Source organism: Coregonus clupeaformis, chromosome 5, assembly GCF_020615455.1.
Source record: "Coregonus clupeaformis isolate EN_2021a chromosome 5, ASM2061545v1, whole genome shotgun sequence".
Taxonomy (NCBI): domain Eukaryota; kingdom Metazoa; phylum Chordata; class Actinopteri; order Salmoniformes; family Salmonidae; genus Coregonus; species Coregonus clupeaformis.
The window spans coordinates 22,108,306-22,129,887 of record NC_059196.1 but is presented as its reverse complement, the minus strand read 5'-3'; the positions used below and the strand labels follow the sequence as shown (position 1 = coordinate 22,129,887).

At 45.6% G+C, this 21,582-nt stretch overlaps 1 protein-coding gene across 2 annotated transcripts in view; it reads left to right on the top strand.

Annotated features, from left to right (window-relative positions):
* The window catches only part of LOC121565072 (sortilin-related receptor-like), a 65,776-nt gene that overhangs the window by 38,799 nt on the left and 5,395 nt on the right, over nt 1-21,582 (top strand). The window contains exons 10-38 of one of the 2 annotated variants that reach the window (XM_041875970.2): nt 1,068-1,185; nt 2,972-3,045; nt 3,652-3,740; nt 4,224-4,402; nt 4,684-4,870; nt 5,282-5,410; nt 6,736-6,821; nt 8,161-8,333; nt 8,775-8,906; nt 10,073-10,164; nt 10,417-10,663; nt 11,549-11,687; nt 11,931-12,104; nt 13,122-13,235; nt 13,587-13,709; nt 13,865-13,984; nt 14,109-14,234; nt 14,467-14,577; nt 14,868-14,999; nt 15,320-15,451; nt 15,544-15,678; nt 16,791-16,943; nt 17,500-17,664; nt 18,022-18,150; nt 18,508-18,634; nt 19,461-19,630; nt 20,482-20,594; nt 20,869-20,970; nt 21,100-21,166. In XM_041875970.2, the coding sequence (XP_041731904.1) occupies nt 1,068-1,185; nt 2,972-3,045; nt 3,652-3,740; nt 4,224-4,402; nt 4,684-4,870; nt 5,282-5,410; nt 6,736-6,821; nt 8,161-8,333; nt 8,775-8,906; nt 10,073-10,164; nt 10,417-10,663; nt 11,549-11,687; nt 11,931-12,104; nt 13,122-13,235; nt 13,587-13,709; nt 13,865-13,984; nt 14,109-14,234; nt 14,467-14,577; nt 14,868-14,999; nt 15,320-15,451; nt 15,544-15,678; nt 16,791-16,943; nt 17,500-17,664; nt 18,022-18,150; nt 18,508-18,634; nt 19,461-19,630; nt 20,482-20,594; nt 20,869-20,970; nt 21,100-21,166 (3,838 nt within the window). Of the gene's footprint in view, nt 1-1,067; nt 1,186-2,971; nt 3,046-3,651; nt 3,741-4,223; nt 4,403-4,683; nt 4,871-5,281; nt 5,411-6,735; nt 6,822-8,160; nt 8,334-8,774; nt 8,907-10,072; nt 10,165-10,416; nt 10,664-11,548; nt 11,688-11,930; nt 12,105-13,121; nt 13,236-13,586; nt 13,710-13,864; nt 13,985-14,108; nt 14,235-14,466; nt 14,578-14,867; nt 15,000-15,319; nt 15,452-15,543; nt 15,679-16,790; nt 16,944-17,496; nt 17,665-18,021; nt 18,151-18,507; nt 18,635-19,460; nt 19,631-20,481; nt 20,595-20,868; nt 20,971-21,099; nt 21,167-21,582 lie in introns of both variants that reach the window. The other variant, XM_041875968.2, reaches the window with a different exon arrangement.

Genomic DNA, 21,582 nt, shown 5'->3' with positions numbered 1-21,582 from the left:
AGATTAGGGCTGTGGTGATACCAGTATCGCAATATTCTTTCCATGGCAAAAATGAAAACATGAAGCAGAACTGAAACTCTTTGGTCCTTTAAAAACTTGCTGTATGTAAAATATTGGGTGCCATAGCTTGGGAAATAAATACATGTGACTCTGGATGACAACATAAGCATGTTTGTTTCCAACATTAGGGCTGTTTTCCTAAATAAGTTAAATCCGCTTCGTGTTTTGTTTCCTTACCACGATACTAGGGAGTGTCGCGATACTGGCATCATCCCGGCCCTAATTAAGATCTGCCCAAGACTCCTACTGTTGGCTCGTATTAATATAGGCATGCCTGAAGGGAGGGCAAAAATTGGGAAGAACCAATAAAGTGGCAGTCTTAGCAGAATTTATTTATGTTGATGTCTGTAAGCAGGAAGTTGCCGTGTTGTGTTTTACACTGTCATAGTGCTGAGTCTATGAGTCCTTTGAGGTAGGGATTGGGGGTAGGGTAATATGACATTAGTGGTTAGGAACAACAGTCACACAGTGTGTGTTTGCATTCTAAACGGGAAGTGGGTTTGGGTGCAACAGGTGTGTTCTGTTTGGTTTTAGAAAGTGGTCGTGTCCCTTTTACGAAAATGTATGCACTCACTACTGTAAGTCGCTCTGGATAAGAGTGTCTGCTAAATTAATATAATGTAAATGTAGCTTAACTTCTGAGAAAATAGTTTATAGTTTTATTGATTTATCTTCGGTTTTGCCAGAGTGATTATTGTCTCCATTGACCTAACCCGTCTCTATCTCTCTCTCCATCTCGCTCCTCTCCCTCCATAACACCTCTCCATCCCTCCCTCCATTCCCCCTACTCCATCTCCCTTCATCTCTCCTCTCTATCCCTCCATTCTTCCTTTCTATATCTCCCTCCATCTCTCCTCTCCATCCCTCCACCCCCCCCCTACTCTATCTCCCTCCATCTCTCCTCTCCATCCCTTCCTCCATCCATCCCTCTTCTATACCCCCTCGGTACTTCTCTATCCCCCATCCTCTCCCTCTATCTCCCATCCTGTCCCTCCCTCTCTCCATAGCTCTCCAAGGGCTGCTCCCTCCACCTGGCCCAGCGCTGGAGCCAGCTTCTCAACATTCAGTTGCGCAGGATGCCCATACTGTCCAAGGAGTCAGCGCCAGGGCTCATCATGGCCACAGGTGGGGAGGCTTAGGCTAGCATCATACAACTACAATTTTTTATTAAAAAAAATATATTTGTTCTGATTTTATGGAACAGAGAGAGAGAGAGGATGATAGTGGGAAAGAAAGAGAAAGATTGTGTCAAAGGGACTGACTATTTCTATGAAGAACACATGACTTCCCTTATGGTGGTGCAACTTCCGCTGTTGTCTGATCTGATGGAGAGGACCACTTCCTCCACCAGTCGATCACACAGGAAATGCTGCAGAGTCTCTCCTTCCTGCTCGTTTGTCTGCGTTTGTTTATTCATTTTTTAACCTTCATTAAAGGTTAACCTTTGTAAACCTATGTTTGTGTGCATGCATGTTAGTAACTGCGCGTACTCTCATGTCAGAGCAATCGGCTTTGACCGGGGCTACACTAGGAGCAGTTGGACACAAATCCATTGTGTTTAATCCACTGAAAGTGTCTCTCTTGTCTCTACCGCTTCTGCCTGCTTGGCGGAGTACATTGATTTTCTTTGTAGCTGTGCTGTGTCTGGAAGGAGGAAGAAGCTGCTAGACCTAATTAAATTATTAGTAGATAATGGCCACAGGGAGAAGTGCAGAGAGGCGCAGGGAGAGAGGAGGGCTGAGGAGACACTATGCCCTTCTCGTCCGTGTTATCGCTTACACACAGATGCGCTAATTACTTCTGCCTCACCCAGCGGGTACACACACAAACACACACACAAACCGTCTCTCTCTTTGTCTGGACCCAGCCAACCACACACAACCAGCATCCCCACACCGCCTATCAGGGGGAACATTTCCACCGAAGCGTTTGTTTTGTGACTTGTTCCTGTGACATTTCTTAATTTGGAAAGCACCGTTGATATGGCCTCCAAGAACAACAGTCATTAGTGGTGGTGCAGGGGAGGAGAACATCATTCACTTACTGTGGCATAATTAAACAGCTCTCGGGATGAGTGTCAGACAGAGAGAGAGCCGTACACAACTACATAAAACAATGAAGAGTTGGAGTCAGAGTTTTGCCTGCTGTAATCCATATTGCACTTGTGAATTCTACAACCGGTATCAGTACGCCACACCGTTAGGTGCAACATGGGGGTCTACATCCACATAGGATAAATAGATATTTGATGTTACAGATATTAGACTCATTACACTCGTTGGGGCCTTCCCCCTAGAATGACTATATACTGATTTGATTTTAACCATACCTATAGGTTCAGCAAATGGGAAGGAGAGAGTATTGACACTGCAATCTAACGTTGACAATAAAGCACTCTGGACAGTAGGTTGCGGTATGCAGAGTTTGTTTGAACATAGGCCCATTCCTTGACGTCAAGCATCTGTTAAAAAACCCTGGATGTAATCTATCCCTATGTAGAGACACCCAGCTATAGGGCCATGCTACAGTAGCTCCTTTCTCCATGGCTGCATCTCAAATGGCACCCTATTCCCTATATAGTGAGCTACTTTTGATCTGTTGTTGGCTTTGTGTGCTCTGGGCTGGCCACTGTGCTTGGGCGCGTCCCAAATTACACAGCACCCTATTCCCTATGCATGTGGTGCACTACTTTTGACCGGGGCCCATAGGGCTTTTGGTCAAAAGTAGTGCACTATGTAGGGAATAGGGTGCTATTTGGGACAACGCCTGGATACTGCTGGGACTGGAGACCACCTGAAGCTGCAGTAGTGTTCTTGCTGAATCACTCTCTGTGTGTACTGTTTAATTCATCACCTCCTCTCTCACAGCCATTCCAGTGATCATCCTGTGTCTGTGTTTGTCTCCCCTGCAGGTTCTGTGGGCAAGAACCTGGCCAACAAGCCCAATGTGTATGTGTCCAGCAGTGCTGGGGCCAGATGGAGAGAGGTCAGTGTCTGTGTGTGTCTTGTTTGTGTTTGTGCTTTGTTTTCTATAGTGTGTGCGCCTTGTTTGTGTGTGTGTGTGTGTGTGTGTGTGTGTGTGTGTGTGTGTGTGTGTGTGTGTGTGTGTGTGCCATACATGTAACTATGCACATGATGAGCATGCTGTAAATCATGACATTGGTTATTCTTGGATGTTTCCTGCCTATGCTAAACCCCTCATACCAAAGGGTTTCTGTGGAACGACTAGCCACAAAGCTGAATGCCCAGCAGAGGACACTTTCTTTGACAGCATATTATTAAGCAACAACAAACATGGTGCTGCAGTTATTCAAAGCCACTCTCTGTAATATGTGCGTACAATTTCAAGACTGGGGAACCCTCTAAAACAATGGAGCAAAAGCACCCATAACATTTTCACATGCTCTTGATGTCTATGATGTGACATACTTTTAATGTGAACATAGTATACTTCATTTAAGTATCATGACAACCAAAATATTTTTGATAATAATATGGCCCGACAGTTGTACTAGTCTTACTGTGGTAGCTATATAAATTGACCAGCAAACTGTGGCTTTAATGAGTGTTCTTCACATTTACCCTTCTCCAGGCGCTGGCCGGTCCTCACTTCTACACGTGGGGTGACCATGGGGGCATCCTCATGGCCATCGCCCAGGGGGGCTCCACCACACACCTCAAGTGAGTCTCACAACTGTCCTAAATAAGACCCATATCTCCACTGCTAGAACAGCACAGTATGCTGTATATCACTCCCTCCTCATTGCACTTTCAGTCCACTTACCTTGTCAAATAAAGGTTCAATGAATTGTACCCTTTTCAACCCACTGTGTCACTGCCAACCCAAGCAGTACTGTGCTGGCTCGGAAATATAATTTTCACATTGTCCTTTCCAGCACGGTTCCAGCTACTACAGTACATGGGATACATAACCAGGCCAATGCAGTACAGCTTGGCTTGGCTCGGCTCAGTAGTGTAAAATGGGTATAAATATTTTAACCATGCTAATTTCGATCTCCATACTGTCTCTGTCGGCCCTGCGATAGACTAGCATCCTGTTCAGGTGGTGTACTTGCTGCCTCACGCTACAGAATCAGTAGATTTGCCCTATGGGCCATTCTGGCTCGGACAAGGCTACTTACCTACTGTCTCTCTGTGTCTCAGGTTCAGTACCAATGAGGGGGAGACGTGGACGGACTTCCATTTCTCCGACAGGGAGGTGTATGTCTACCAGCTGCTGACGGAGCCGGGGGAGAAGAGCACCATCTTTACCATCTTCGGCTCCTATGCTGACCAGAGACACAGCTGGCTCATCCTGCAGGTCAACGCCAGCGACGTGCTCGGTGAGTAGACTCTCATAATATTATTACACTGGGCTGAAGTCATGACTGAAGTATGCTCAGCCTGGTGCTTTTGCGTCCGTTTGTCGTCCATTTTCACAATGCCAATGAGAAATATCCATCCCATTGGGCCAGGGTCTCACTGAGGGGGTGTGTGTGTTTGTGCATTCGTGTGTGTCCACTGTCCAGACATATGTACGCTTATGTCCCAATGCTACTGTAATACAATATAATCCAATTCCAAATCAAGTATTTAAAATGTGTGTATTTGTGTGTCTCTTCAGGCGTGCCATGCGCCGAGGGAGACTACAAGCGCTGGTCCCCGTCAGACGAGCGGGGCAACGACTGCCTTCTGGGTAGAGAGATGGTGTATAAGCGACGCACGCCCCACGCCACCTGCTTCAACGGTGAAGACTTTGACCGCCCCGTCACCGTGTCCAACTGCTCCTGCACACGCCAGGACTACGAGTGGTGAGACCAGAGGCACCATTGTCAAGCCCCTGTCCAATCCCAAATCCGCCCTTTGCCTCTACCCCTAAACACTATGTACCCCTATAGGCACTTTATATCGATCTGAAAGGATTGGATAGCTGCTATCTATAAAGGTAATAGCTCCACCTTTCCTTCTGTTAAGCTAGGACTAGGTGGAATGTTTCTCCCTTACTTACAACTATGCTATCCTTTCAGGGTAGGGGCTAGGGGTTGATTGGAATTGGGCAACAGTCTTTTCCACTCATCTCTGTCTGTTCATAGTTTCATAGTCTGATAGGCTAACATTGGGTCTGTCTCTCTCTATCTCTCTCTCTATCTCTCTCTCTCTCTCTCTCTCTCTCTCTCTCTCTCTCTCTCTCACCCTCCTTTTTCTCCTGTTATCTTTCTCAGTGACTATGGCTTCAAGCTGAGTGAGGACCTGGCCCTCCAGGTGTGCCTGCCCGACCCCGAGTTCTCAGGGAACCTCTACGCGCCTCCCGTGCCCTGCCCTGTTGGCACTACCTACCGTCGCAGTACAGGGTAAGCCAATATCCCTTTGGTATTAGCATATTGTCACTTCATCAGAAACCAGGCTTTACCCTTCTCATAATTATAGCCTTTTTCCTTTTGTTAAGGTGACTCCACACGTTGAGGGTTACGGCCTTGCAATGGGTCAGGATTATATGACCTGGCTGAGCTGAAGGGTTTTGGGGTTTTGGACTGAATTCATTGTGTGTCCCAAATGGGCCTTGGTCAAAAGTAGTGCACTTTAAAGGGAATAGGGTGCCATTTGGGATGTAACCATAAAGGTTGAGATACACTTGTCCTTGGTGGCAGACTGGCAGTGACATATGGCTTATAAAAACGAATGGCATTTTCTAGCGTATCAGTCTTCACCTCAATCTTGTATGATTTTTTACTGCCGCAAGGAGACGACCGTTCGATATCAACATGATTAATTATGAATATGATATGAACGCTGTGTAATTACCGTCCTTTGTTGTCATAGGGGAAACTGTCTTTGTTCTTCTTTTGTGTAATGGGGAAGAGAAAGGAGTGACGTTGTTCCATTATATAGCCCTTGCTTATCATGGAGAACAGCCCCACCTAGTGTCATAAGGAGAGAAATGTCCCAGCAAAATCTTGACATACACTGAGTGTACAAAACATTAAGATCACCTTCCTAATATTGAGTGGCACCCCTCCTTTTGCCCTCAGAACAGCCTCAATTCGTCGGGGCATGGACTCTACAAGGTGTCGAAAGCATTCCACAGGGATGCTGGCTCATGTTGACTCCAATGCTTCCCCGTTTTGTCAAGTTGGCTGGTCCTTTGGGTGTTGGATCATTCTTGATACACACGGGAAACTGTTGAGCGTGAAAAACCCAGCAGTGTTACAGTTCTTGACACAAACCGGTGCACCTGGCACCTACTACCATGCCCTGTTCAAAGGCACTTACATTTTTTGTCTTGCCCATTCACCCTCTGAATGGCACACATACACAATCCATGTCTCAATTTGCTCAAGGCTTAAAAATCCTTATTTAACCTGTCTCCTCCCCTTCATCTACACTGATTGAAGTGGATTTAACAAGTGACATCAATAAGGGATCATAGCTTTCAGCTGGTTAGTCTATGTCATGGAAAGAGCAGGTGTTCCTAATGTTTTGTACACTCAGTGTGTATAAAATGGAGAACATGTAAACATTTGTTCTCCTTTTTTACACAACTACGCATAGGATACACTATACTACACCATGTGTTGTGCACATACTCTTGTTGTGATATTGGGTGGTGGGTGTTTGTCTGACCATGTTATTATGCAATTTGTGTGTCTCTATCGCTCTCTCTCTCTCTCTCTCTCAGGTACAGGAAGGTGTCTGGGGACAGCTGTAGTGGAGGGGATGTAGAAGCCAGACTGGATGGAGAGATGCTGCCCTGTCCTGTAGGAGGTAAACCTCCCCTCTCTCAATTAAGAATCCGTCATTAGAGCAGGGCCAATAAAACAAGCTCAGCATTACATACGTACCCACATACAGTCAGACCATGGGCCGTAGGTATCAAGCATCTCGGAGTATGCTTATTAGTGCTGATTTAGGATAAGTTTTCCCTTTTAGATGAATAAGAGACACTCTGAGACGCTTGAAACGAGGTTCACAAATACTTTACCTTGATGGTGTTCTCCGTTTTGCTCTACGACCCCCACAAGTGTCACGGGACTCCTCTGAAGGTAGCCCATACAAATGAATGGAAGTATGGAGGTAGTTTTGTGTCCAAAAAAACGAAAATATTTCCTGAACTTTTTTATATCTCCTAGATATAGAACAGACACTTCAAAACGTTATTCCTTAAGATTTATTTTTTGACTGTCTTTTTCTGCCATCTATGAATGTGTTATTCAATGCGTTTCTATGGGCTATAGTAGTAGGCCAAATTCTGTATTTTATCAAAAAATATATATATATATTTTTTGGGGGGGATACCTAAAGGGCCTAAAGTTCATAATCAAGTAGCTACATGATCGGCTTAGAGGTTAGAGGTTAAATGATAATCCAACCCCAAGAACAGGGTTGAAATGTTTGCCACTTTCGCAGCTTGCAGAAGCGGTGAGAGCAGACAAAGACAGTGGGTCATGGGACATGACGGGGTTATGTGGTACGGGCCACACAGTTTTATCTTTATTGCTAGACCTTAAAAAGAAACTCTGTTGTACAATTGAGGCAAAAGATTTTGTAAGTTACCTTTAGTCACGCATTATGGGGTGAATTTAGTTAAAGATACAAAGGTTAGCCCCCAGCAGTAGATCATAGGCTACAACACATGTAAGTTAGACCTCAGGGACAGTAGCTGCTGCGGCTGGAACTGGTTATAGGGATCCAAAAAGCAAATAAACAAGTAAGTATTAGTGAATTCATGAAAAGTGAAATTACTCAAATGTTATACATAAAAGCAAAGGGTAGGATGAACTTTAATTTCCCTGAGGGGAAATTGTTTTAGACATGCATTACTGCTGTATACAAAATAAATACTGCTGTACACACTGCTGTATACAAAATAAATACTGCCGTACACACTGCTGTATACAAAATAAATACTGCCGTACACACTGCTGTATACAAAATAAATACTGCCGTACATACTGCTGTATACAAAATAAATACTGCCGTACACACTGCTGTATACAAAATAAAATGCAATATGTTGCTATTTTCTTACCAGTTGTTACTCTTCACATGGATATAGATAAGAATGAATTGTATTAAGTGTTCTTTTTCTCCTGGTCTTTTCCAGAGAGTAATGAGTTCATCCTGTACGCTGTGAGGAACTCCATCCATCGCTATGACCTGGCCACAGGGACCGACCAGGCCCTGCCCCTCTCTGGTCTCCGCGAGGCCGTGGCCCTAGACTTTGACTACGAAAGGAACTGCCTATACTGGGCCGACATCTCGCTGGACACCATACAGGTCAGGGCCTTCACAGAAGGCACTCAGATGTAACCATGACTTACCCTATTCCCTATATAGTACATTACTTGTGTACTATATAGGGAATAAAGTGCCATTTCAGACACAGAATCTATCCTACACACACTTCAGAAACCAAGTGCCCCCGCACATTGACTCTGTACCGGTACCCGCTGTATATAGCCTCCCTACTGTTATGTTATTTTACTGCTGCTCTTTAATTATGTTTTACTTAACACTTCTTTTTCTTAAAACTGCATTGTTGGTTAAGGGCTTGTAAGTAAGCATTTCACTGTAAGGTCTACACCTGTTGTATTCGGTGCATGTGGCAAATAACATTTGATTTGTTTTGATTTTGAACAGTACATTGTGAATCGTGATTAGTGAAAAGTATATACACATACTTCAGTGACCACATGCCTCCCTGGTCTCCCCCTCCAGAGGCTTTGTCTGAACGGCAGTACGGGACAGGAAGTGATCGTGAGGAAGGACCTGCAGAATGTGGAGGCCCTCACCTTTGACCCCATCAGCAGGCTGCTTTACTGGGTGGACGCCGGAGCGCAGAGGATTGAGGTAAACATGAGGAACAGGGATTTGTCCAATATTTGATATATACTGAACAAAAATATAAATGCAACATGCAACAATTTCAACAGTTTTACTGAGTTACACTTCATATAAGGAAATCAGTCAATTGAATATATTCATTAGGCCCTAATCTATGGATTTCACATGACTGAGCAGGGGCGCAGCCATGGGTGGGCCTGGCTCCCAAGCGTTTGCCCTCCCATTATTACAGACAGAAATACTCCTCCGTTTCATCAGCTGTCCGGGTGGCTGGTCTAAGATGATCCCGTAGGTAAAGAAGCCGGATGCATGGTGGTGGCAGCATCATGCTGTGGGGATTTTTTTCTGCAGCAGGGACTGGGAGACTAGTCAGGATCGAGGGAAAGATGAACGGAGCAAAGTACAGAGAGATCCTTGATGAAAACCTGCTCCAGAGCGCTCAGGACCTCAGACTGGGGTGAAGGTTCACTTTCCAACAGGACAACGACCCTAAGCACACAACCAAGACAACGCAGGAGTGGCTTCGGTACAAGTCTCTGAATGTCCTTCAGTGGCCCAGCCTGAGCCCGGACTTGAACCCGATCTAACATCTCTGGAGAGCCCTGAAAATAGCTGTGCAGCAACGCTCCCCATCCAACCTGACAGAGCTTGAGAGGATCTGCAGAGAAGAATGGGAGAAACTCCCCAAATACAGGTGTGCCAAGCTTGTAGCGTCATACCCAAGAAGACTCAAGGCTGTAATTGATGCCAAAGGTGCTTCAACAAAGTACTGAGTAAAGGGTCTGAATACATATGTAAATGTCATATTTACGTATTTTTAATTTGATAAATTTGCCAAAAATGTGAAAAACCTGTTCTTTCTTTGTCATTATGGGGTATTGTGTGTAGATTGATTGGGGGGGGGATTTGAATCCATTTTAGAATAAGGCTGTAACGTAACAAAATGTGAAAAAAGTCAAGGGGTCTGAATACTTTTCGAATGCACTGCATATATATTCTTTCTCCATCTTATTGAAGCCTTGTTTGATTTATATTTATATCCTCACCTGATAAATGACATGCTACTGTATAGTATCAGGCAATACAGTGTGTATTCGGTGCATGTGACAAATAAGATTTGATTTGATTTGATGATGGTGACCCACTCCATGTGTATGCCTTGTGTTGTGTAGGTGTCTAACCCTGATGGGGACCTACGTCACACTCTGCTCAACTCCTCAGTGCTAGAGCATCCCAGAGCTCTGGTCCTCATGCCAGGAGAGAGGTAACACTGTCTAATTACCTTGAATATCAGCCATCAATTTTTAAATCAAATGCATTTATAAAGCTTTATTTACACAAAAAGGTATCCCGCATGACCGACTGTTAAAGGGGCAATCTGTGATTGCTTCATCCATTTTGGACTTTACCGCTTTGTTTTTGTTTGAACTGCAGATTGCCCCTTTAATGTAAATAACATCAATGTTAATATCTGTCTGATATACTTGCTTAATCTGTGATGCGTCTCTCCTACCAGCCTGATGTTCTGGACGGATTGGGGTGACCGTGCGGCCGGCGTGTACCGCGGCTACATGGACGGCTCCAACGTGTCATGCATCGTGTCCGAGGGCGTCCGCTGGCCCAACGGCATTACAGCTGACGACCAATGGCTGTACTGGACCGAGGCCTACGGCGATCGCATCGAGCGGGCAGACTTCGCCGGCGGTCAGCGCAGTGTGGTCATGGAGGGCCTGCCTCACCCCTACGCCATTGCTGTTTTCAAGGTACTTTAGAACGGTTGATGCGCTTATGGAGTATTAAGGCCCACTCTGTGATATTTACAGCCGTTTTTGATCATTTAAATGAATGATGTATACCCATTGATTCTTGAAGAATATCACTTATAAACAAGCTTAGTTCATTTGTCTAACGTCTTTAAAGGTAGACTCTGCAATATGACATCATCATACACAGCCGGTCAACTTCCTGCTTCCAGATGTCAACAATAACAGAATTCAAAATGGCCCAGGATTGTCACTATTGGCTCTTTCCAAATTTGCTCCCTCCCTTGAGGCATGTCCACATTGTTTCAGGTTTTTAATGTCACATACACAAGTACAGTGAAATGCCTTTCTTGCAAACTCAAAACCCAACAATGCAATAATCAATAACAATGTAATACCAGAACAAACACATGAGAAATAAGAAGAAATATGAAGAACACAATGAGTAAGTAAGTAAGCATACTATATACTTGGTCAGTTCCAATACCATATTTACAATGTGCAGGGATACTGGAGTGATGGAGGTAGATATGTATAGGGGTAAGGTGACTAGGCAACAGGATATAAGATAAACAGAGTAGCAGCAGCTTGTATGTGAGTCGGTGTGTGTGTGGAGTCAGTATAAATATATATTTGGAATTATCCAATAGAAGCAGCCTTGTCAAATAAGAATGTTATTGATGTCTGGAAGCAAAAAGTCGGCACACTGTGTATGATGATGTCATATTGCAGATTCTACCTTTAAGGTTATTGAGTGTGCAACACTGGGGATAACTCATGGCACATAAAGTAGCACAGTCCCATTGTAAAAAATATATCTATGTTTGTTTTCATATAATCTCCCAGTTACTGGGCAAATCCTCATTGGCGTGTGTATGTTTTCAGAATGACCTGTACTGGGATGACTGGTCAAGGAGGGGCATCTTCAAGGCTTCTAAAGCAGGCTCCCAGGACAATGAGCTGATAGTGGGTAGACTGACCGGGGTCATGGACCTCAAAATCTTCTACAAGGGCAAGACCAGAGGTGAGAGACAAGCAGCGAAACCATATTAATGGCCGTTCTAAGTAAACCCTCCAAGAACTTCAATGGTCAGCATTAAATAGATATTATGTGTGGTTAGAATGCTACTCTGGAAGCGACAATAGTGGAAGCTTTGTTTGGACACCCCCACTACCTCAGCAGAGTTAGACGAATCACATGATTGGAGCTTAGTGTACCTGTCTGCTCATGACAAACCAGTGTGTGTGTGTTTCCACTCTCTTCCAGGCCATAATGCCTGTGCAGACCAACCCTGCAGCCTACTGTGTCTACCCCAGCCCGGGCACCGCCACACCTGTGTATGCCCCGACGGAGCGCCCACCACCACCCTACCCAATGGGGTGCTCCAGTGCCAGTGTCCCACCGGCTACCAGCTCCACAACAAGACCTGCATCAAGACAGGTGAGGCCTGGCACACTCACATACGTGCACACACGCTTTCTGACAGACACACAGGCACACAAACACACACACCCAATGGTCTCGCTGGGTACAAAATACTACTGATCAAGTAAAATGTGCCGAAAACAACAGGTGTAGACCTTACCGTGAAATGCTTACTTATGAGCACTTAACCAACAATGCAGAGTTTGAAAAAGTATGAAAAATGTGTTAAATAAACTAAAGGAAAAATATTTACATTTACATTTTAGTCATTTAGCAGACGCTCTTATCCAGAGCGACTTACAATAAAGTAACAATAATGAGGCTATTTGTTATTCTTTAATTCTTTAATTTTTTACTTACCTATTTTTTTACTTTACACTTATTTTTCTTAAAACTGGATTGTTGGTTAAGGGCTGTAAGTAAGCATTTCACTGTAAGGTCTACACCTGTTGTATTCGGCGCATGTGACATATACAATTTGACTTGATTTGATTTGATAAAGGGGGTACCGGTACCGAGTAAATGTACGGGGTAGTCAAGGTAATTGAGGTAATATGTGCATGTAGGTAGGGGTAAAGTGACTATGCATAGATAATACACAGATGCATGATCATGTATTGAGGTTCTCAACATAGTCCTTCAGATTACCCTATCACAGTACTACAGATCCACAATGGTGCTGGCTTTTGTTCCAACCTAGCACTAACACCTGTGTCACCTAATTCAACTAATCAACAAGCGATGAGTTGAATCAGGCGTGTTAGTACTGGGTTGGAACAAAAGCCTGCACAGCCTGCAGTGGGTCCGTCCCCAGGTTCTAGATCCCTGCCTCAGTAAATGTAGAGAACCACTAACTTCCTCTCCCTCTCTCTCTGACTGGTTGTGTGACTGGTTGTGGTTCTCCAAGGACCACTTTGGAAATAAGTGTTTTCATTGACACTTTTACATGCTATCCTTTGGGATTCAAATACATTTCTTGATGATGTATGTTTTATTTGCAACCCAAAATCGAATGAAATTCAACTCCCCCAGAACACACGTGCCTGCCCAACCAGTACCGCTGCTCCAACGGCAAGTGCATCAGCAGCATCTGGAAGTGCGACAGCGACAACGACTGTGGCGACATGAGTGACGAGCAGGAGTGCCGTGAGTAGAGCCCAAATGGCACCCTATTCCCTATATAGTGCACTACTTTTGGCCAGGCCATTTCAGACGCACAATGGACAACTCACTCACTCACTCAGATTATTCTGTTTATTATTATTATTATAATAAAAATGGTTGGGAGTTGAATCCTTGTTTGTAAGGTACTTAGTGAATAAAATGGATCCAACCAATAGTCTTCAATAGAGCTAGACTAGAGTTTGTTGCTCTCACACTGTTACAATACACTCTGCTTTGGGTCTCTGCTGCTGTTCTCTCTCTGTTCTTCTGGGCTCAATGTCAATACCCTGTCATTCTGTCTGTCCCTCTGCCCCCCTGTCCGTCCCCCTCCAGCCACCGCCTCCTGTGACCCGTCCATCCAGTTCCGCTGTGTGGCGTCCGGCTCCTGTATCCCGCTGGCATTCAAGTGTGACCACGAGGACGACTGTGGGGACAACAGTGACGAGGAACACTGTGGTACGAGGAAGAGAGAGTGTGTGCGTGCGCATGCGCGTGTGTTTTTTTTTTTTTACTGACAACGTGTGCTCTATCCTGTATGACGTTTGAGATTGTATATAGTATTTGTGATGCTTCCTCTGATTACTGACTGTGTATGTGTGTGTGTATCCCAGAGAGTCACCAGTGTGGACCAGGGGAGTTCACGTGTGCGCGGGGTGTGTGTATCCGCGAGGCCTGGCGATGTGACGGAGACAACGACTGCAGGGACTGGTCGGACGAAGCCAACTGTACAGGTGAGATCAGGGCCAGGTTCAAAAGGAAAATGTTGTGGAACGTTGCACAACCTCCCTCTCTCTCTTAGTCTCTCCATCACTCTCTCTCACTCTCTCTCTCTCCCTCCTTCCCTCCCGGTCTCAGTGGGTCACCATACCTGTGAGGCCAGTAGTTTCCAGTGTCTCACGGGCCACTGTATCCCTAAGCGTTGGGTGTGTGACGGTGATGATGACTGTCAGGACAGCTCTGACGAGGAGCGAGCACACTGCGGTGAGGACACACGCACCCAACACACACGCACACACACACACACACACATAGACACAGCCCTCGCTCTGCTTGACACCAACACCCATGATGTTATGTCATTGTTACGACAGCGCTATGACAGTGTTAGGTAGCCTTTATGTAGGACGGTTCAAGCAAAGTGTTACCCAGATTTCTATGTCCAGTCTTTGATAGGATGGCTTGGCACTAACAGATGCTGTGTTGTTGTTGACAGTGGGGGATCGCTGTAATGGCTTCCTGTGTTCCAATGGCACCTGTCTGCCTGCCAGTGCCCACTGCAACGGAGTACAGGACTGCCCAGGGGGTGCAGACGAGCAACACTGTGGTGAGTGACCAACTGAAAGTCTAACCCCGAAACTAGACTGCAAACTATAGAAATATATGTGCTGCAAACATTGTCTATGCGTTCCGTTAGTGTTGTTTTTCGCCTGCTACCCCAGATGCACTTCGGTCTTTTGAAAAACACAAACGTTAGAGGGCTATTGTCATAGACTGATTTTTGTCATCAATAGATTCACCTGAAATTCCTTAAAATGAAAGGTTGGTTGAGAATATCTCAGACGTATCCCATTGTAATATAGTAGTACTATGTCTGTGTGTGTCCCCTCCTTGCAGATCCCCTGTGTACGCGCTACATGGATTTTGTGTGTCAGAACCGAGCCCAGTGCCTGTTCCAGTCTCTGGTGTGTGACGGCACCAAACACTGCGAGGACGGATCCGATGAGGACGTGGCCTACGCCAGCTGCTGTGAGTCCTACTCCACTAACCCCACCACTACTATCACAGACAACACTTTCCTGATATTTACAGTCACTAAATACATATGCTATTACATAGCCCAGGGTTTTTTCCTGTGCACGTGACCTAACCTGGGTCGTGTTCATATGAAATCCATTTCAAAACGTTGTGCAGCGAAAAAGGAACAAGCATTCCTTATCTGGTTTCACTCCCTGTTTTTTCCATGACCCAGGAATATGTTTGGTCAGGTCAGGAAAAACGTCATGAATGTATCGGTACTAGAAAGGTATTAATTTGTTGTACTGATTGCCACCCGTCTCTCCCTCTAGCCACTCACCCTGAGTTTGAGAAGACGTGTGACGCCTACAACTTCCAGTGTGCCAACGGAGTGTGTGTGAGCCTGGGGTGGAAGTGTGACGGCATGAACGACTGCGGGGACTACTCTGACGAAGCCAACTGTGGTGAGTACACACATTGTGTGTGCGTGTCACATGCATCAGCTATGTACACTGCAGCGCTTTATAAATGAAGTGTTTGTGTGTCTATGTTTCAGGCTCCCCCACTGAGGGGCCAGGCTGCGCGCGGGACTTCCAATACGAGTGTCGTAACGGGCGCTGTGTGCCCTCCTGGTGGAAGTGTGACGGAGAGAATGACTGTGGAGACTGGTCTGACGAGGCTCAGTGCACTGGTACACTCTCTCTCTCTCTCTCTCTCTTTGTCTCTCTCTTTGTCTCTCTCTTTGTCTGTCTCTCTCTCTCTCTCTCTCTCTCTCTCTCTCTCTCTCTCTCTCTCTCTCTCTCTCTCTCTCTCTCTCTCTCTCTCTCTCTCTCTCTCTCTCTCTCTCTCTCTCTCTCTCTCTCTCTCTCTCTCTCTCTCTCTCTCTCTCTCTCTCTCTCTCTCTCTCTCTCTCTCTCTCTCTCTCTCTCTCTCTCTCTCTCTCTCTCTCTCTCTCTCTCTCTCTCTCTCTCTCTCTCTCTCTCTCTCTCTCTCTCTCTCTCTCTCTCTCTCTCTCTCTCTCTCTCTCTCTCTCTCTCTCTCTCTCTCTCTCTCTCTCTCTCTCTCTCTCTCTCTCTCTCTCTCTCTCTCTCTCTCTCTCTCTCTCTCTCTCTCTCTCTCTCTCTCTCTCTCTCTCTCTCTCTCTCTCTCTCTCTCTCTCTCTCTCTCTCTCTCTCTCTCTCTCTCTCTCTCTCTCTCTCTCTCTCTCTCTCTCTCTCTCTCTCTCTCTCTCTCTCTCTCTCTCTCTCTCTCTCTCTCTCTCTCTCTCTCTCTCCTCTCTCTCTCTCTCTCTCTCTCTCTCTCTCTCTCTCTCTCTCTCTCTCTCTCTCTCTCTCTCTCCTCTCTCTCTCTCTCTCTCTCTCTCTCTCTCTCTCTCTCTCTCTCTCTCTCTCTCTCTCTCTCTCTCTCTCTCTCTCTCTCTCTCTCTCTCTCTCTCTCTCTCTCTCTCTCTCTCTCTCTCTCTCCTCTCTCTCTCTCTCTCTCCTCTCTCTCTCTCTCTCTCTCTCTCTCTCTCTCTCTCTCTCTCTCTCTCTCTCTCTCTCTCTCTCCTCCTCTCTCTCTCTCTCTCTCTCTCTCTCTCTCTCTCTCTCTCTCTCTCCTCTCTCTCTCTCTCTCTCTCTCTCTCTCTCTCTCTCTCTCTCTCTCTCTCTCTCTCTCTCTCTCTCTCTCTCTCTCTCTCTCTCTCTCTCTCTCTCTCTCTCTCTCTCTCTCTCTCTCATATTCCTGCCAGATCTCTATGACCAAACCATTTCAAGTGTTATGTTTTTATTAATTTCAACCTTTTCCTCTTTCTTTTTTTCTTAGGAGGAGTCACGCCCCACACCCCAGCCCCAGGCCCGTCCTCCTGCGCCCCTAATCGCTTCCACTGTGGCTCGGGAGCCTGTATAGTCAACTCCTGGGTGTGTGACGGCTACGCTGACTGTCCCGATGGCAGTGATGAACTGGGTTGTCCCACAGGTGAACAACCGTCTCTATCTACACCAAAGGACTTGCCACCTTGGCTACACAGCTCAGGATTAGTTATATGTAGGTAGGGCCAGGTGGTTATTCCTGACCATGTGACTTGACCAGAAAACACTTTGGAGCTACTTGTCTCCATTCATTTATCTGTGGTGATTTGAAAATACTTGACAGGTGAAAACAATATGGTGGAAACTCATCATTAGGCTAGTAAGACAGGGGCGCTGTTTCGCTCGCTCGGATAGTTTCAGACACTTCCGAATTGAAGGAAAGTTGGCGGGTGCACAGTGCACTGTTCGGATGCTGGAATTATTTCGGACGAACGTGCGAAGGTGACCTACTTTTTGAAGTGATTTGTTTGACAATCAGATGAAACATGACTGGTTGTGTTCATGCCACATTAAAAGGTAACACATTTTTTGCAGTTAAATGACATGTCTTTACTATAAAACCCATTAAAAAAACATGTGACCCCTTATGGAAATCAAATGCCCATCCAACTGATTTGTTCTTGCGGCGGCCCTGTGGTTATGTTTTGTTTCCATGGCAGCAGCCAACGGCACAGCGACACAGGCCCCGTGGCCCACCCACGCCCTTCCCCCTGGTCGCTGCACCAAGGGCCAGTTCCTCTGCCGGAAGCCCCCCACATGCATCCCTGACTGGCAGCGCTGCGACGGCCACCAACACTGTCTGGACGGTTCAGACGAAGCCCACTGTCGTAAGTGTTACACACAGAGTGCACAGACGTTGATGACCTGTGCTCCTCATGGGGCCTAAGCCAGTCAGTCAATACACAAACTTGAGTGGGGACTTTCAAACTGGCCAAAAGGGTGGGTCTGAAACACGTAGCCAACCCAGGAACGGTGTTTATTCATAAAATGCACAAAATGTTATAAGAAACACAGATCCACCCGAAGACTACGACACTGGAACTTTGACGTTTCACTCTGCGTGCCAAGTAAACCTTGAAAGGGGGATGTGGTTCTCACACTTCTCTCTTCTCCTTTTCTCTCTTTCACCCCCCCGTTTCTTCTTTCTCTTCTGCTTTTCTCTCCTCGCTCTCTCTGTCTGGTAGCCACGCGAGGGCCTCTAACGTGTGTGAACGGCACGCGCTGCGCTGACGGGGAGGCCTGTGTGCTGGACGGTGAGAGGTGTGACGGCTTCATGGACTGCTCCGACCACAGTGACGAGGACAACTGCACCAGTGAGTCTTCAGTAGCCAGGCTTCTTCCGCCCTTAAAGGGAGACTCGGGAATATGACATCATCGCAAGCTGTGGGCAACTTCCTGCTTTACAGACTTCAACAAAAACAGACTTCAAACAGACCCACACACGAGCTAATAGTGACAGTCCTGGCCAATTATGATGTTATTGTTGTTTATTTCTGTAAGCAGGAAGTGGCTCTGCTGTATATTACAATGTCATATTGCTGAGTATACTTTTAATGAAAATCATGTCACAGCCCCATCAATTTACATAAGTGAAGTATTTTCACTTGCCATAGTATCTCTCCTCTCTAACGTTTGTATTGGGGGTGGGTTTCTGACCTGTCTCTCTGTAGCCGACTCTCTGGTCTACAAGATCCAGAACCTGCAGTGGACGGCAGACTTCTCTGGCGCCATCACCCTCACCTGGTCCAGACCTAAGAACCTGCCCCTGGCTTCCTGCTACTTCCTCATCTACTACAGGTCAGTCACTCAGTCAGTGTGTGTGTGTGTGTCCAGAGAATCATTTTCGTTTTAAAGTTAATTTCTGCAATGCAATGGGGGCATAGAGAAAATGTTGCCGTTTTAAAGCAAGTTTTCTGTAATTGTATAACAATTTTATAACACTTTGCAATTCTACTCATTTTGCCATGGGGCAGAGATGCAGTTTTAAAGCTATTTTCCTGCAAAATTACACATTTCACCACGATTTATGCCATGATATTTTTATTTTATTTAACCGTTATTTAACTAGGCAAGTCAGTTAAGAACAAATTCTTATTTACAATGACGGCCTACCCCGGCCAAACCCGGACGATGCTGGGCCAATTGTGCGGCACCCTATTAATATGATGTCTGCTTGAGAATGACTCACAAATCAACAGAGGGCCCCCTGGATGTCAGGGCCCTGGGCACTTGCCCTGCATGCCCGGTTAATATTTGGCCATGATTACTACAAGTTTAGATAGCTAGCTAGACTAACTACCAATCAAAAAATTGTTAGCTGACATGGCTAATTGAGTTACTGTCAGTGATTGAAATAACAAGAGAAAAACTGCCGAATGATGCACAACCAATTAAATTACACCTGGTGTATTCTACTATTCTTACTCTCAATAGTAAGTTGAGACCCTGACTGAGTTCCCCAAAAATTAAAAGTTAAAGTTTTTAGGGGTTGGGGGCCCCTAGCAGCCGGGGGCCCCTAAACGACCGCTTATGTCGCTTATGCGTGTATGTGTCTAATTGTGTGACTGTCTGTGTGTCTGACTGTGTGTGTTTGTATATCTGTCTGTGTCTGTCCGTGTGCTAGGCTGGTGGGAACCCAGCAGTGGACCTCCATGGACACACACAGCAACAAGAGCAGCTACACTCTGACGGTGCTGAAGCCAGACACCACGTACCAGGTGAAGGTGCTGACACAGTGTCTCAGCAAGCAGCACAAGACCAACGATGTGTTGACCCTGAGAACGCCCGAGGGATGTAAGTAATGTCGATTTTTCAAAATCCTAACATCGCTGAGCCTCTCACGTTAAACAACTGTTTTTCCTGTAGTTTTTTGTCTTGCTAACGTAGTGTTGCTCACACTAAACGATGTGATACAGATGGATGATCACACACTACCAAGATTCTTCACTTGGTCGTGATGATTCTCGATACCACGGTGTCTCGCGAAAACAATGATGTGATGATGTGATTCAATTGTTAATGTAGCTAGAACAAGCTGTGGCTCAAAGCAGCCTCAAAAACCTTTTCAGTCAGACATTCATGCTTGCCATACAGAGTTGAAATATCTACTCAATACATTTTGAATTGAACAACATTGCTCGTGGCAAGCTCTCATTGGCTATTGCTGATCACCGTTCTTAAAATGGAGAGATGAGGGGGGAGATGAGGGGGGAAGGGGAGAAAGAGAGGGAAAGATAGAGGAAGCAAGACTCAATCATTTCACTGTATCTGTTCACAGCAGAGGATTTGTCTAAGGCTTGATTTCACACGTTGTCCATGTATTTAGTGTGGTTGTTTTGCACACCCTAGTTGAATGCACTACTTGTGAGTTGCTCTGCTAACTGACAGGCAAAAGGAGTAACAAAAGGAATAATGCCGTTTTAGGATTATTTTTTTTCCTGGACCCAGATTAAGCCTACCCCTGGACTGAAAGGCATGCTCAATGGAGAATCTCTATCTATTGAAAGGGTCTTGGAAATACCCCTTAATGTTTATATCACTTTTGTATCACTTTTGAAGTTTGTGGCCTGCCTGCAATAGTGTTTTAAGCTATGAATTGAATATTATGTTGGATTGACAGTACGGTTATGTAATGTTTGTTGCAGTGCCCGACCCCCCCAGAAATCTGCAACTGTCATGTGACAACGGAGAGGACGGCACGGTGGAGGCCTCGTGGAGTGCTCCAGACAAAGCCCACGGACTGATCCGGGAGTACATTGTGAGTTAGCCTGCCTAGACACTCAATGTTGTTTCCTCTGGTAAACTTAATAACCGCCTCTCCATTCTTAGTGTCATGTCCTGAGCAGTAGGGCTATAAGAAGAGATCGAAACATATGCACATCCAATGGCTTTGAGCGGGTGCTGGATATCAAAGTAAATGTTAATCAGCAAAATATGAAAGACTCCACACACTGTGATGTGGGCTTATTATTAACATGAACAATGTTTCAACCCTGTTTTGCCTGTTTTGTTTCTATCTGTGTGTGTGACAGGTGGAGTACAGTGAAAAAGGTGTGGAGTGGTTCTCTCAGCGAAGCACCGGCAACGGTGCGGAGGTCAAAAACCTACAGCCCAGCACTCTGTACAAGTTTAGGGTAAGAGACCTGTGTCTTTCATAGCAGCTTCATAGTGACATTTGGCTTCATAACATGAAGGGAACATGAGCTCTTAGAATTGTTGAGTTGTGAACCTGTCTGATGAGTTCTAAACCTGTGTGTTTTCAGGTGGCAGCAGTGACTGGTCGAGGTATGGGGAACTGGACTGAGGTTAAATCCATCATCCCCAAGAAAGGTATGACAGAATCTCTCATGATCATTGCCTGACAATTTATAGTATGGCATGATGATAGTTTGATAAATTTGATACAATTCTCTAATCCAGGGTTTCTTAAACTATGGGTCAAGACCCAAAGTGGGCCCTGGGCATGTGAGAGGTGGGTTGCAAATAATGCATCTGTAATCACACGCTATTTCTTTTTAGTTTGTGGAGATTTGGGTCACCGGAGGATGGTACATATCTTATTTTTATTTGTAATTTTAGCCCCTTTTCTCCCCAATTATGATCTTATCTCATCGCTGCAACTCTCCAATGGGCTCGGGAGAGGCGAAGGTCGAGTCATGCGTCCTACGAAACATGACCCGCCAAGCCGCGCTGCTTCTTAACACCCGCTCACTTAACCCGGAAACCAGCTGCACCAATGTGTCGGA